This window comes from Moschus berezovskii, chromosome 12, assembly GCF_049115385.1.
Source record: "Moschus berezovskii isolate FMDL1 chromosome 12, NW_MosBer_1.0, whole genome shotgun sequence".
NCBI classification, from domain to species: domain Eukaryota; kingdom Metazoa; phylum Chordata; class Mammalia; order Artiodactyla; family Moschidae; genus Moschus; species Moschus berezovskii.
In genome coordinates this window covers 7232467-7248350 of record NC_142471.1, presented here as the reverse complement: position 1 = coordinate 7248350, position 15884 = coordinate 7232467, and the positions used below count along the sequence as shown (strand labels likewise).

Genomic DNA, 15884 nt, shown 5'->3' with positions numbered 1-15884 from the left:
TTGCCCCAGAATACGTCTCCAGTAGATGTTGGATCTGCCATGATCACAATGAGTTACCTGCATTTATTCCAAATAATCGCGTTTACTCTCAACTGTATGCGAATTGTATAAGGTTTCTTATGTCCAAGCTTGAAAAATGATTTCCCAGTAGACCAGGTGGCTCCCTGACCTAAATCATGGTATTTATTTACTTGGAGAGACCTGACCAGAACCCTCTGCTCCTGTCCGTCCCAGCACCCGGCAGCTGTGGCCATGGGAGGTGGTGCATAGCTGCCGAGTAGAGCAGAGTTCGGGTGACCACGTCGGTGGTGGGATTCTGCCCTTGGTTTGCTGGGTGGGGGCTGGATGCTGCCAGCCCCCCTTCTAAAGTGCAATGCAAAAGGGACACCGTGTATATGCAGCGTGTGTTTGGTTGTTTTTCTCTTTTTTAAATTTTTTTTGCTTCTGTTTTTCTTTGCAGTTATTAAATCTGTATGCATGGACTTTTAAACCTCTGCCATACGTATATCCACCGATGGGCATTATTACCGTGTCGTGTAGAGGGTCAGTTGTGTCATGCAACACTCAGAATGCTGTGTTTACCCTTGTTTTTCCAGAGTTGTGTTTTCCAGTCATTTCTTCAAGGGAAACTAAATGATTTAGTTGGAGCAAAAAAAAAAAAAAAATTCTATTTGGTTTTTATATAAGTCTTCTATTTCTTTGGTGAGACTTTCTGTTTTTCCATTCATTTCAAGAATAAGTGCTGACTGTTCAGGCATGTTTTAATAGCTGCTTTAAAGTCTTTGTCAGATAATTCTAACATCACTGTCATCTTGGGGTTGTCATTTGTAGATTCCCATATGAGCTAGGAATTTCCTCATGCCTTATCTACCCAGTTATTTAGGGTTGTATCCTAGATCTTTTGAATATTGTGTTATGAGCCTCTGGATCTTGTTTAGGTCTGTGGACAGTTGACGCGTTTGTGTGGTGGTCAGCCAGCCTGGCTTGGTTTAGGCTTCAGTTTCTGTTGCTCCAGCTTCTGTGGTGTTGATTCACTGTCAGTTTTGCTTTCAAGTCTTTTGCAGTGCTGTCTTGACCTGTGCCCCGAGTGCTGCATCCAGCGGCCAGACTGGCACCTGTGTGGTTGTCTGTTCAGTGCTGAACGTGTTTGACCTTCTGAGTAGCATCATATCCAGGACTAGCAGTTCAGGGGTGAGCCTAACCACCCTCCATACACCACTTGCTGGGGCTATTTTCCTGATCACATCCCTCCTTGGAATCTCCTAACTACTCACTGTCTAGTTTCTGAGTTTCTCCTTTTTAATTTCCTAATCAGAAAGTGGGGGCCCAGTCTGCTGCCCACCTTCGTGACTGCTCCTCCATCGGGGGGTCCAGTCTACAGCAGGACCAAAGCAAGCTCACCACTCTTCAGTGTTACTACCTGTTAGATCCATCTGCTGCTTTTGACTTTTGAGAGGCTTCACGCGACTGTTTCAGGTATCCTGTCCAGGCTTTGTAGCTGAATTCAGTGAGGGAGGGCAATGTGCCTTTGCTGCATCTTATCCAGAACTGAAACTCTTCAATGGTTTTTAAGATTAATTGTAGATATCCCTACTGTTTCGTTCTCAGAATTCATTTTTGGTAAGTGAGTCACACATACACCTAAGAGTTGAACTTTTGCAGGAATATATGATACACGTTGTACCAAATAACTTATTTCTATAATTTTAGATGTGTGCTTTTTTTCCTCCATACAGATGAGGTAGTTACTCTTCTTCAGAACTTCATCATGTCTACTACAGAGAGCATTTCTGAATTTATTCTCAGACGACTTACTATGAATGAACTAAGTACTGTAAGTATTTACTTGAGTCACTTCAGTCTTTTCATCAGTATTTTGAGTGATTACTGACTGTCAGGCACTGTATTAAGTTGAAAGGAAAAGTTAATGTGATATTTTCTTGAAAAGTGGCCTTGGGGAGCAGAAAAAATTAGAGTTTAAGAGTCTCCTAGTTCCAGTTCAATCAGTGTAACTGATCCTAGGAAAGTTTTGTAGCTTTTCTGAGCCTCAGTTTCCTCATCTGCAAAGTGGAGATATCTGCTTCCTAGAATTTAGAGAGTACCAAATGGTATAACATTTGAAGTACTTAGCATAGTCAATGCATATTTGGTCCCAGGATCCAGAGATTCTGACTTGGCAGGTTTGGGATGGGACTGGGTGTCAGTACACATATATTTTTATGTCTGTATGTGATCTTCAATGAAGTTAGAGTTGGGAACAACCAGTCTGAGATGAAGAGGATGCTCTATGAAGATGAGTATCCTGTCTGTGCTCACTGCATAATTGTTCTTTCTAGGACATCTGGAAAAAAATTATAAAGTTTTCTCCTTTTCTTTGGGAATATTTTGAAAATATTAATTTTATAGAAATGCCTATAATTTTTAATTTGGGAGGGTTTGACATTCTCTAGGGCAGATGTTGAAACAGTTACAATCATTACATTGTCAATAAAGTGAGAAAGCATACTTATTTTAACAACTTTTATTAGAACATTCAGTTAAGGACATTTGTTTGATAGATGATAAGCAAGTGTGAAAATACAAAAAGACAAGTTTTATACGAAAAGACCTGAGATAATTTTGATGAGGGAAGGAGCAGACTCCTCTGGAGGGGGGCGTGCTTAGCATTTTTCTTATTCGACATTTGGTAACAGTAGTTTGCTACACCTGAACTTCCACGAAGACATTTAATAAAGAACTTTTCATATTTTGTTCCCCTATCACTTTATGGTTATCAGTATTACTTTTCCATTTTATTATAGAAGTTTTCAGACATACACAGAAGTATAGTGAACCTCCTCATCCCCAAAAAGGGACGGAAATAATATTTTTGTTTGTTTGGAGTCTGAAGCTAAAAATAGCTTTAAAAAGGGGAAAGTTATTGTGATTTTTTGTCTTCAGATTTTAAAAAGTGAACTCATTTCCAAAATAACTTTAGATTATTATATAAATCTACTCTGTAATACATCTGGAATTGGAATTCCCAATTAAGTGCATTTGTTTGATAACTTATTACAGTTTAATAACAGTCTCTTCCCCACTTTTCTTCCCCTTAGCAGCGTGATAGTCAGTGTTTAACAGCAGGCTCTCCCGCAAATGCCCGTTCTCTGATGTGTAGCGTGAGAGTCAGTTTTTCAGGCTTGGTTTGGGCCCCTTCTTTCCTCATTTCCCCCTGTCCAGGTGACCTCATCTGCATACCCCAGTTCAGTTACGCCAGACACCCTCACGTCCGTCTCCACCTCTGTCCTTCTGGCCGAATGGCTCAGCCAACTGCTGTTTGAGAACTTGAGCTGGACTTTGCACACATACAGTGTTTGAAATGGAACCTCTTACCATTCCTATAGGAGGTTATCCACCCTACTCCATGCCCCTAGGTTCGCTTCTCAGTGGATGTGTGTGATCCAGCAGGTTTCTTTCAGCCCAAGACTTGGGAATCCTCCCTGGTACCTTTATCCATTACTCTCACCCTGTGTTCAATCTGTCACCACGCCCTGCAGTTGCCACTTCTCTCTGTATTATATCCCAGTGCTTGGCAAAGTGCCTGGCATCTAGTGGTTGCTCAGGAAACACTGATAAACTGAATGAATTCTGTGCTTCCTGTGTGCTGTGGAAGCCCGAGGGTAGAGTACTTGGCACTGTGATAATAATCAAGGCCACCACTCAGGGCCCATCTCTTCAGCATGCTTTCTGTCACTTAATTCTTCCCAAAACCTTGTGATGGACAGATAAGGAATCTGAGGCCCAAGGAGATTAGGTCTTTTGTCAGGTCACAGAGCTAGACTGAACCCAGTCTGCCTATGTGTAGGAGTTTAGAAGATCTGCGTTTAATTCTGTTCCCCTTCTTACCAGCTCTGAGATGCTGGGTAAGTTGTTTAACCTCTCTGAACTTAGTCATCTTAGGCAAGTGGGGCAGTGACCATTCCTTGTAAGAATGGAATGTTACAAGTGCCTGAAGCAAAGGCAGTGGCAGTTGCTATAGTTGTTATTGTGATGATTTATGCTGTGTTAGCATGGAGGGCGGAGCTGTGCATCCCAGGCTGTGTGTGCAGGGCTTCCCAGGTGGCACTAATGGTAAAGAACCTGCCTGCCAGTGCAGGAGACTTGAGAGATGTGGGTTTGATCCCTGGCTTGGGAAGATCCCCTGGAGTAGGAAATGACAACCCACTCTAGTATTCTTGCCTGGAGAATCCTGTGGACGGCGGAGCCTGGTGGGCTACAGTCCATGGGGTCACAAAAAAGTCAGACACGACTGAGCAACTTAGCGCACACACAGCCTGGGAGGCATAGTTCCTGCCATCCGTGCTAAGTCCCTTCAGTCATGTGCAGCTCTGCGACTGTACGGACTGTAGCCCGCCAGACTCCTCTGTCCATGGGATTCTCCAGGCAAGAGTGCTGGAGTGGGTGGCCAGTGTGCCTTCCAGGATGCGCATAGTCACAGTGGGGAGCCAGCTGCGTGCTGAGTGAGCCGTGATACGCGCTGTAACTGTGCTGAATGCAGAGTCGCTGGCTAAGCACAGGGGAGGATGTGCTCAGCCCTGCCTGGGGAGTTGATGGAAGGCTTCTTGGAGGAGATGATTTCTCCCCTCTTTAGTGCCATCCTTCACTGCTTTTAGATAAACTAATTTATTTCCTGTCTGAACTCTCCTGGTTTTGTGAAAATCGTGGACCCTGCTTGTTAAGCGTTTTATTGTGTGTCTTAGGTTTCAGATCTGGATCGTTGCCATTTGTACCTGATGGTGTTAACTGAGCTTATAAATCTCCACTTGAACGTTGGGTGGAAAAGAGGCAACCCTATTTGGAGAGTTATTTCTTCTTTGAAAAATGCATCCATTCGGCATCTTCAGGAGGTGGACCATGGACAGGTAATCCTCTTTGCTTCAAGGCTTATAGTTATGCTGAATAAGGCATGCATGGAATACATACTTGACTATTTGACAATATTTTGGTACACAAAAAGCATCTGCCAAAATTTAATTTTGAAAATACCCTTTGTTCATAATATTTGATGAAGATTGAGACTCCTGTCATCATATATAACATTATATATAATATATACCATTATAATAATAAAACAACTCCTGTCGTAATAGGTATATAGCAAAGATATGCTGTTCAGTTCAGTTGCTCAGTCATGTCTGACTCTTTGCGACCCCATGAATCACAGCACACCAGGCCGCCCTGTCCATCACCAACTCCCAGAGTCCACCCAAACCCATGTCCATTGAGTCAGTGATGCCATCCAGCCATCTCATTCTCTGTTGTCCCCTTCTCCTCCTGTCCTCAGTCTTTCCCAGCATCAGGGTCTTTTCCAATGAGTCAGCTCTTTGCATAAGGGGGCCAAAGTATTGGAGTTTCAGCTTCAACATCAGTCCTTCCAGTGAACACCCAGGACTGATCTTTAGGATGAACTGGTTGGATCTCCTTGCAGTCCAAGGGACTCCCAAGACTCTTCTCCAACACCACAGTTCAAAAGCATCAATTCTTCGGCGCTCAGCTTTCTTCACAGTCCAACTCTCACATCCATACATGACCACGGGAAAAACCATAGCCTTGACTAGACGGACCTTGGTTGGCAAAGTAATGTCTCTGTTTTTTAATATGCTGTCTAGGTTGGTCATAACTTCCTTTCCAAGGAATAAGTGTCTTTTAATTTCATGACTGCAATCACCATCTCCAGTGATTTTGGAGCCCAGAAAAATAAAGTCAGCCACTGTTTCCACTGTTTTCCCATCTATTTGCCATGAAATGATGGGACCGGAGACTTCAGTCTTAAAATCATTTAGATACAGAGAGTGGATTTTCACTAGGTCTTTCACCCAGGTACCCGTCAGGGACAATTTAAGGTGTCCAAATTCAGCAGTGTGGTGTCGGAGCCTCCATACCTAGCCTTCTACCTTATTTTCTGGCCTAGTCGTGCATAGCCTCTCCCCTTCCTTCCCACGGGACACCTGTGCTGCATTCCTGCTAGGCCACCACACGGGGTTTCCCAGATCACAAGCAGACGCTGCATCCTGCCTCATCTAGGCCTCCCCTGTGTTTGGTCCTTCCACTGAGAATGCTGTCCCTTCAACATACACTTGCCAGTAGCTGTTCCATCCTTAATGTCCCAGCTCAAATTACATTTCTCTTAGAGGCCTTGGATTGGTATCTCATTCTTGCCTTCATTTATCTATTGCTTTTTATGCCTTTGTTTTTGTATTTATTTCCATTTTACTTGTTTTTGGAATAATTTGTGTGTATATGTCTTCTCCATTAAATTTTAGTACCTAGAGGCATTTCTTAACATGATATAAGATGTCGTGGTTGTGAGCACAGGCTTTAGAATTAGACTTCCTGGTTATGAATCCTGGCTTTATTCTTACTAGCTGTGTGACCTTGGGGAACTTACCCTCTCTGTGCTTCATTTATCGTATCTGCAAAATGAGGGTTATAGGGTTGAGGTGAAAATTAAAGCTAACTCATTAATGGTAAACCTTTAGAACAGTACCTGGCACATGGAAAGTCCTCAGTAAATGTTAGCTCTTTGCAATTAACACATGGTAAGCGTTTTTTGAAGTCGAGCTGAATCATCATCTAGTCTGGGCTGCTAATTAAAATAGCTCCTTGATTCCTTTAATAATCTAGTTTTTGAAGTAGTTTTCAAGAAGTGTCCTAGAAGAAAATTATGAGGAGGACTGATTAATCCTTCAGTGTCCTGTCTGTTGCATGTTGGTGTAGTGAAGGGCCATTGTGAGTTCTGAATGTGGACCAGAACCCTGAACCAGACCTCAGGGATTTTTAAAGATTGGCTTGCTTTCTTTAGTGATTCACTGAATTACATGAAGGTTATTACTAGGGACCATATTATGCGAGCCAAAAGTAACCCTGAATTTTCTTTCCTGTATTGGCAGTGTTGCTGAGTAAAACTGATCTGTAGAGATACTCAGTTCACTTTGGGGGTGGCAGGGGCAGGTGTGGGATGGACTGAGTACTGGAGGGTTCCTTTCTGCAGAGGTGTTAGTGGTGGACAGTACTGGGGAGAACAGCTTTGATCTCTCAGAGAAGCTGTTTCCCCGTCCAGGTTCCTGCCTGCACCCCTGGTTAGAGGTTGATCTTCTCTCTGTGCACAAAGCCAGGCTGTCTTGGTCTCCTTCCTTTGTGTTCCTACGTGTAGAGTTTCAAGCGCTGTGTGTGAAATAACCGATTTATTTTTCACACTGATTCTGTGAAGTAGGTTCTGTTACTGTCGCCACTGTACAGCAGAGCAAACCAAGGTGTGGTGTGTGTCCTCAGTCAGCTGGTGGTAGGTGCATGGTCAGGGTTCAGACCTAGGCTGTGTGGTTCATGAATCCAGCTCTTGTCAATAACTGCTGTGCTGCGTCGCCTTGCCAAAAGCAGAATAGAGCTGACTGAAGGAATTGTGTGTGTTTGTGCAGGGAGCCTTGTTTTTTCCTTTTTAAATGAATGGATGTCTCTCTCTCTCTTTTTTTTTTTTTTGGCGGCGCCATGTGGCATGCAGGTTGTTAGTTCCCTGACCAGGGATCAGACCTGTGCCCCCTGCAGTGGGAGTGCAGAATCTTAACTGCTGGACAGCCAGGGAAGTCCCTCCCACTTTTGTTTTTAACTCTGTTTCAGCCAAACAGTTGAAATAAGACTCACTCATAGGAAAGTTGCATCCAAACTGTCTCTCAGTCTGAACTGCTGAGTTGTTGTTGCTCAGTCACCAAGTTGTGTCTGAGTCTTTGTGGCCCCATGAACTGTGGCACACTGAGCTTCCTTCTTCTTCAGTGTCCCCCTGACTTTGCTCAAACTCACGTCTCTTGAGTCAGCCAACCATCTCATCCTCTCTTGCCCCCCTTCTTCTCCTGCCTTCAATCTTTCTGAGCATCAGGGTCTTTTCCACTGAGTCGGCTCTTCGCATCAGGTGATCAAAGTATTGGAGCTTCAACTTCAGCATCGGATCTTCCAGTGAATATTTAGGGTTGATTTCCTTTAGACTGGTTTGATCTTTCAGTCCAAGGGACTCTCAAGAGTCTTCTCCAACACTACAGTTCAAAAGCACCAGTTCTTTGGCGCTCAACCTTCTTTATGATCCAGCCCTCACATCCGTACATGACTACTGGAAAAATAGTAGCTTTGACTGTGTGGACCTTTGTCAGCAAAGTGGTGTCTCTGCTTTTTGATATGCTGTCTAGGTTTGTCATAGCTTTCCTTCTGAAGAGCAAGTGTCTTCATTTTGTGGCTGCAGTCACTGTCCACAATGATTTTGGAGCCCAAGAAAATAAAATCTGTCATTGTTTCCACTTTTTTCCCGTCTATTTGCCATGAAGTGACAGCACTGGATGTCATAATTTTCATTTTTTGAACATTGGGTTTTAAGCCAACTTTTTCGCCCTCCTCTTTCACCTTTTTCTAGAAGCTCTTTAGTTCCTCTTCACTTTCTGCCATTAAAGTGATATCATCTGCATATCTGAGGTTGTTGATATTTCTCCCTGCAATCTTGATTCCAGCTTGTGCATCACCCAGCCTGGCATTTTGGATGATGTGCTCTGCATGTAAGTTAAATAAGCTGGGTGACAATATACAGCCTTGAGGTACTCCTTTTCCAGTTTTGACCCCGTCTGTTATTCCATGTCTGGTTCTAACTGTTGCTTCTTGTCCTGCATACAGGTTTCTTGGGAGACAGGAAAGGTGGTCTGGTATTCCCATCTCTTGAAGAATTTTCCACAGTTTATTGTGATCCACACAGTCAAAGGCTTTAGCATAGTCAATGAAGCAGAAATAGATGTTTTTCTGGAATTCCCTTGTTTTTTCTATAATCCAGCAGACGTTGGTCATTTGATCTCTTGATTCCTTTGCCTTTTCTAAATCTAGCTTGTGTATCTGGAAGTTCTTGGTTCACACACTGATGAATTTTTATTACCACTTTAAGTTTGTTCACCACCAATTTGTACAGAAATGGTGCAACCAGGTGACCTATGTTGGATTTCCTTTTCTTTCCTCTGATAGTCAGCAGCAGGCACAAAGCAGAAAATGTGGGCATGAGATTCCCACAGACTGAAACTCACGTCCATAGTTGTTAAAAAAGGTTGTCCCATTTCCTCCCCAGGAGCCCACACTTGGAAGACAGATTCAGAGATCCGTTAGCATGGCTGCCTTGGCCATGGTGTGTGAGGTCATCAGCCAGAAGCCAGAGCTACAGCTGGACTCTCTGGACGCAGGTCCCCCAGAAACGTTCATCTCATCACTCCAGCTCAATCAGACTCTGCAGAAGCCCCACACGGAGGAGGAGAGCAGGTGTGTTCACCCCCCTTGGAGAGTAGCATGTACAACTGAAGGCTTCTTTTTGCTAATGTTTAAAAATCCACTTTTGTCTCAGTCATTGAGGTAATTAGTGGTCACTCACCCTTACTTAAAGAATTGTTTAAGCTTTGAGAACAGGCTTCATTCAGATGATAATATATCATCACATTATTCATCTCTATTACTGGAAACCCATTAACTTTTTCTGCATTTAGTTTTTAGTGAATCATTTAAAGTGAGTGAAAACACCTGCTTTCAGAGTAGTTAGGAAATTGAGTTTTCTGCAGTTTCCTTGTTTTTTGGTAGACAAAATAATTTAATAATGACTGTTTAATTTCTCCCCTTGTAAGGATAGTGTACTACTACATGCAAAATAAATTGAGACAGACCTAAGGAAGGATGGGGTTTGTGACTTGACTTTTTTGTCTCAGTTTTTTTGAAGAGTCGTCATCTTCCCGAGGATGGGGGAGAATAGTTGCACGATATATTCATGATCAGTGGGTCTGCCTCTCTTTCTTGTTGAGAAAACGTCACACCCTTACGCCAGCCTCAGAGGGTGAAACTCTGGAACCCACTCTGCCTGCTGCTCCGCTGGCAGTAAGGACTTTGCAGTCTGCACTGGAAGCCCTGACAGTTCTCCCTTCTGAGCAAGTCTTACCTGTGTTCCATTGTATGAACATTTTGGTTCCCAAGGTAAAATATAGTGAGACGTAAATTGAAGAATAACCATAGGAACAGACATCACATTTCAGTTTCTGAAATTGTGATAATCATGTGTTTCTTTCTTTTTATTTTCTCCTGCCAGCTTCTGAGCACCTCTGAATCACTCTGCATAGAATCTTTTGACATGGCATGGAAAATCATAGCCTCTTTAAGCAACACTCAGCTGATATTCTGGTCTAATTTTAAAGCTTTTGTTCAGTTTGTTTTTGATCCCAAAGTTCTTACCATCGCTGCGAAAATCAAGGGCCAGGCATATTTCAAAATAAAAGAGGTAACTTTTAAAAAATTGGGATGAAAACGCACATAAGATTTAGCATCTTAACCATTTTTAGGTGTACTGTTTTTCAGTCATGTTAACTTTATTTACATAGCTATGACGGATTCCGAGAACTTTTTCATCTTGTGGAACTGAATCTCTGTCCCTGTTAAACATCCCTCCCCTCCTGCCCACCCCCCTCCCCTCTCCATGCCCCTGGCAAGCCACCATTCTACTTGCAGTTTCTATGAATCTAATTACTTTAGAGAAAAGAGGGAACTTTTTGTTTTCATTTTGTGTGGCTTGTAGCACGTTAGGAAGAGGAGAGTTATATTTGTAACTCCATATTACTTTGTTGTTATTTTTTCATTCAGTCAGTAAATATTTTGAACCTCCTTTAGTGTCGTGGGTAAGAACAGGAAACTCTGTTAGATGCAGAGGAGTGGGTGCAAACTGGCAGCCCATGAGCCATGTCTGCCTTCCAAATAATTTGGTTCATCTAATCGAATTTAGAATTTTTAAATAGTTGCCAGCTTTTAAGAATTGGGAAATTTGCACAAAAATCTCTATTTCTTCTTCTCTTGGAAAATTGCATGATTGGGCCAGCTCTGGTCATTTCTACATGAGAGCACCGGCTGGGTGTTGCCTAGAGCTTGACTCATCCAGGTGGGCACACCCTTTCTGCTGCTCCACTCCAACCACGGCTTGATTTCTTCCGGACCCTGAGGGCAAATTCAGGTGCCATTTGTCAGTGCATCTGTGCCATTGCTTTTCTCGTACAAAGAAATGTTTCTTTGAATGTAACCTTATTGAAAGGTCTGTCTGGCTTCTGGAGCCATTTGTGTTTACCATCACTGATGCACGGGAGGGGACGTAAGGCAGTGGGACTGCACCATGCCTGGGATGCACATTCCCGCACGATCCAGAGCGGGCAGTGGAGTAAGTCTGTATGTTGCCCTACCGTCACTGTGCCGCCTCTGTCCTTTCCTGCTGCACAGTACACACTTGGAGATGGCGGCTGCTTTTGCTTCGGGAGAGGGAAGCCTCTGGCAAGTGCAGAGGAAACTGAGCACGTCCAGGGTGAGGGGTTCTTTCTGCCGTTCATTCTGTTCACTGTGGACTGTTGTTCCTCTGGGAGAGTTCTGGGTGAAATCAGTATCAATAGCACTTTATTTATTTTTAGTACTAAGAAATGAAAAATTAGCATTCTGTGATTGGTTTTCATCTTTCAAACGATAAAAGAGTTTTTAATTTTTTGACTGTTTATGGTTATGTTGAAACTATCATTTGAAGCCATTCAAGTAACAAGTTTTGGCAACACAGATTAAAAAGAAAAAACTTAATTGGTCAAATGCTAAAGTAACTATTGTATTTCATTCCAGATTATGTACAGGATAATTGAAATGTCTGCTATAAAAACTGGAGTCTTCAATATACTGATAAGTTATTGCTGCACATCTTGGGTAGTTTCTGCTTCAAATGTGTCTTTATCAATTGCTAAAAATTACAGTGAACTTGTGCTTGAGGCATGTATATTTGGAACCGTGTTTCGGCGTGATCAAAGGTAAAAGATGCCATTATTGCAGCCTCTCAAAATTTTTTATATTAAGTATCTATTTGGGTAGATTTGTGCCTTTATATTAAGACTTTCAATTAGAAAAATATTACTAAACTTTTTATTTGGGACTTTAATTTTTTTCCTCTAAAACTTGTTCTTTGTTGCATGTTTTTTATGGAAAGACTTATTCAGGATGTACAGACGTTCATAGAAAATCTTGGACATGAGTGCGCAGCAAATGTTGTTATTGAAAAGTAAGTGTGGTGGGTCTTCCACATCTTGATATAAATGGAATATTCAAAATATAACATACTAGAGATATTCTGTGTAAGATATTGCATGAGCCTTCACAATTGTTAGAAATTATATTCCCTTGCTAATATATTTTCTTCAGATCTGTCACTGTTTACTAAAATTTGATAAACTTGAAAATTAGTGCAGAAGTCCAGCATAAATAAAGAAATAACTATGGGAAGCATACAGTCCCTATTCCTCTTCTTTTTCTGGGTGGAGGATTGATCATCAGAGCACAAGTTTATTCTTTTTTGGTTAAAAATCACTATTTAACAAGGAGATCCAACCAATCCATTCTAAAGGAGATCAATCCTGGGTGTTCATTGGAAGGACTGATGCTAAAGCTGAAACTGCAATACTTTGGCCACCTCATGCGACGAGTTGCCTCACTTGAAAAGACTGATGCTGGGAGGGATTGGGGGCGGGAGGAGACGGGGACGACAGAGAATGAGATGGCTGGATGGCATCACCGACTCTGTGGACATGAGTTTGAGTGAGCTCCGGAAGTTGGTGATAGACAGGGAGGCCTGGCGTGCTGTGATTCATGGGGTTGCGGAGAGTCGGACACGACTGAGCGACTGAACTGAACTGATGCTCATGCAAAAATAAAATTAGTTGGAATAGACTCTGTAAAGTTTTGATGTCTGGGATAACCTATGATCTAACTGCTGAAATCATTGAGGTTTTAAAAAAGTTTTTATTTTCTCACATAGTTTTCAAAACTGTGTGTGTGTAGGTGTTTATAAATAGTATTGTCATGAGTTTAGAGTTTAGGATAATAAATGATAATTGTGTCTAGTTAGCAAAAGTGTTAATTATTCTCAGTCATACCTGTGTTTTAAACCATCTATCACTCTTCATTAAATATATACATTTGTCATTGCTCATTGTCTTAATTAATTTTTTGTTTTCTTGGCTGCTTTAGTATAACAATAAGTAAAATTTTTCAGTTGATGGTTCCAAAATATTTTGATTTCTACTAGAGAGACATAGTTAATTTAAAATAACACTTATTCACATTATAATAGTTTTAATGGACTTGGAAATGCTTACTAACAATTTCAGTGAATTTCTTTCCACATTTGGATACTGAAAATGCTGGGCTGCTCAGCACACACAGTGCTTCCTGAGCTTGCCCTTCACTTAGAGAAGTGCATTCACAGTGCACAGTGAGAACAGCATGATGCTGATGTGTATTCTGGCCTCTGGGCAGGAGGTGTCTGTGCTCCTCCAGGAGCCCTGTCATGAGCTGTGATCTCTTTTGTCCACAGATAAAATATTATTGACCCAGTATCAGTGTGTGCATTGTTTTACCGGAAGTTTGGGTAAATTTGGGTTCTTTCAGACTTTTTGTACAGGTGCTCCTATTGATGTATTTTGTTTATCTTCCACTGTCTATCCTAAATTTAAATTTATCCTAAATTGTCATTAAATATGAAGGTACTTAAAGTTTTGGTATTTCAAAACTAACATCTTACATGGTTTTTTTTTTTTATTTTGAAGATGTATTAACATCATCTATCATTTTATATATTTTAGTACCAAAAGAGAAGACCATTATGTGAGAATTTGTGCTGTCAAATTCCTGTGTTTATTAGATGGCTCAAATATGTCTCATAAGTTGTTTATGGAAGATCTTGCAATCAAGCTATTGGATAAAGTAAATATGCTTTATTTTACCTTAAAGTATCTTAACTTACTTAAAGCCCTAGCAGTGACATAAGAGAAATAAACGTAGCATTTGACTGAGTTTGGACAAAATGGACCATAGAAGCGGAAGAGAGCTCTGGTCGCGCGGAAGGTCTGGGCACTGCAGCTCTCCTGTGTCTGGTGTTGTCCTTGCCCTGTTCATTGACCCCTGTCTTAGCGCTGTTTGTGTCACACCGCAGGTCCCATGTTTGCAGACTTCCGTAGTCAAGGGGCCTGGAGAGCCCCATGGACAGAAGAGCCTGCGGGCTGCAGCCCATGGGGTCGCGAAGTCGGGCTTGACCGCGCGACTTCACTCTCACTTCAGTGTATGGCTGCCTTCTCAGGCTCTTCTCGCCCGCGTGACCCCACACCTCCCCTAACTGGGCACGCGGAGAGAGAAGCACATTTCCAAGTACTTCTCACATTAAGCACAGGTGTATGGTTCCTTTCCTAATTTTAAAAGAAGATAAGTTTAAAAAAACAAAAACAGGTAAATTCTTTGTTTTGAAAGGAAACTTGAAAAACTGTCGTAAGAAAAAATAAAAAGTATCATAAGAAAATGTCTTTTTTATCCTTCTACCTTTCAAATAACAGGCTCCTATGCCCAGTTTATACCTTTTAAACTTGAAGTTGTCGTTGATTTGTCTTCATTACTCACAGATTCAGTAGATGGTTTAACACCGGTCCCTCCCTCCCTCCCTCCCTCCCTCCCAGGATGCATTGGTGTCCAGATCACGAGCTCGATACTGCGTGAACTCTGAGCAGCACCGAGTGAAGAACCGGATCTGGCAGACCCTGCTCGTCCTTTTCCCCGGATTTGATCAGGTCAGCGCTGGCCACGTTTGTGCCTGTAAGCGCGATGTTTTCCTGTGGAGGCTGTCACATGCTGCTTTACGACTGAGAAAGTTATCTGCTTGCAATACGTTTTTCAGCTCTTAAAGTTATTCAGAAGTTTCTCAATAGAATTTTAAGACAGGTGTCATGGAAGTAAATTGGAAGCTGATTCAAATGGCCCCACTTAATATGTTTCTCATTAGTATTTTATTATAACATTTTAACATATATTTATGCCACAATAAAAATTGAAGCTGTTTTTTTTTTTAATAGTGACTGTTTCTTAATTAAAATTAATGGCCATTCACAGTGGTTAGGACTTTAGATTTTCACTGCTGTGGCCTGGATTTAATCCCTTTTCAGGGAACTGAGATCCCGCAACCCACGCAGCATGGCCAAAAAAAAATTAATAGCCATTTACAAGTTGACAAGAGACTAGATTTGAATTGTTCCCATCATAAAAAAAGAAATTATTATGTGCCATGATAGAGGCATTAGCTAATGCTGCAAAGGTGATGGCCATACTGTGGTAAATAAATGCATTGCATCAACATTCTGTAAACCTTCACTTTGTTATATGTTAATTATAGCTCAAATTTTAAAATTAATAATGATAACAGTTTAATTTGTAAACTTTATTTTTCTCAGAATTTCTTGAATAAAATTATTGACAAGATTTTCCAGGCTGGCTTCATCAATAATCAGGCATCCATAAAATATTTTATAGAATGGATTATTATACTGATTCTTCATAAATTCCCTCAATTTCTTCCAAAGTTCTGGAACTGCTTTTCTTATGTAAGTAGAGGAATTGTTTTCATGTTTTTTTCATGAAAAAAAGATTTGGCCTATGTCGGGAGATTGTTTCACTTTATAAATTTTTTCCGTTGCCTGCCGCTAATATACTGACATCCTAAATTGTGTTTGCAGGATTTGGATTAATTTAGGAGACAGAAAGCTCTGGCATTTATCTTGCGTAGAGCATAATTTTTATTTGAGAACTTTTCTATTCCAACAAAACAAAGAAGGAAAAGGCTTCTGTTATTAAAAAATGAGGGAAATAGGTGCCTTCTATGTTTTTATTTACCGAGCAGTGTCTTTGTTTGATCTTAGAGATAAGAACGATGAGTCTCCCTTCTATACACAGTCTCTCCTTAACCAAATGATTTCTCATCCCTTGTTGGTAATGATGCTGAGCTGCTCATTCCT

General features: G+C 41.4%; 1 protein-coding gene across 5 annotated transcripts in view; it reads left to right on the top strand.

Annotated features, from left to right (window-relative positions):
* Nucleotides 1-15884, top strand: part of TARBP1 (tRNA guanosine 2 -O-methyltransferase TARBP1) — a 68639-nt gene that overhangs the window by 34188 nt on the left and 18567 nt on the right. For all 5 annotated transcript variants that reach the window (XM_088841839.1, XM_088841838.1, XM_088841840.1 and 2 more), the window contains exons 13-22: nucleotides 1737-1834; nucleotides 4740-4901; nucleotides 9128-9315; nucleotides 9753-10014; nucleotides 10127-10315; nucleotides 11683-11864; nucleotides 12041-12112; nucleotides 13692-13812; nucleotides 14556-14666; nucleotides 15324-15473. In XM_088841839.1, coding sequence (XP_088697965.1) covers nucleotides 1737-1834; nucleotides 4740-4901; nucleotides 9128-9315; nucleotides 9753-10014; nucleotides 10127-10315; nucleotides 11683-11864; nucleotides 12041-12112; nucleotides 13692-13812; nucleotides 14556-14666; nucleotides 15324-15473 — 1535 coding nt within the window. The remainder of the gene's footprint in view (nucleotides 1-1736; nucleotides 1835-4739; nucleotides 4902-9127; nucleotides 9316-9752; nucleotides 10015-10126; nucleotides 10316-11682; nucleotides 11865-12040; nucleotides 12113-13691; nucleotides 13813-14555; nucleotides 14667-15323; nucleotides 15474-15884) is intronic.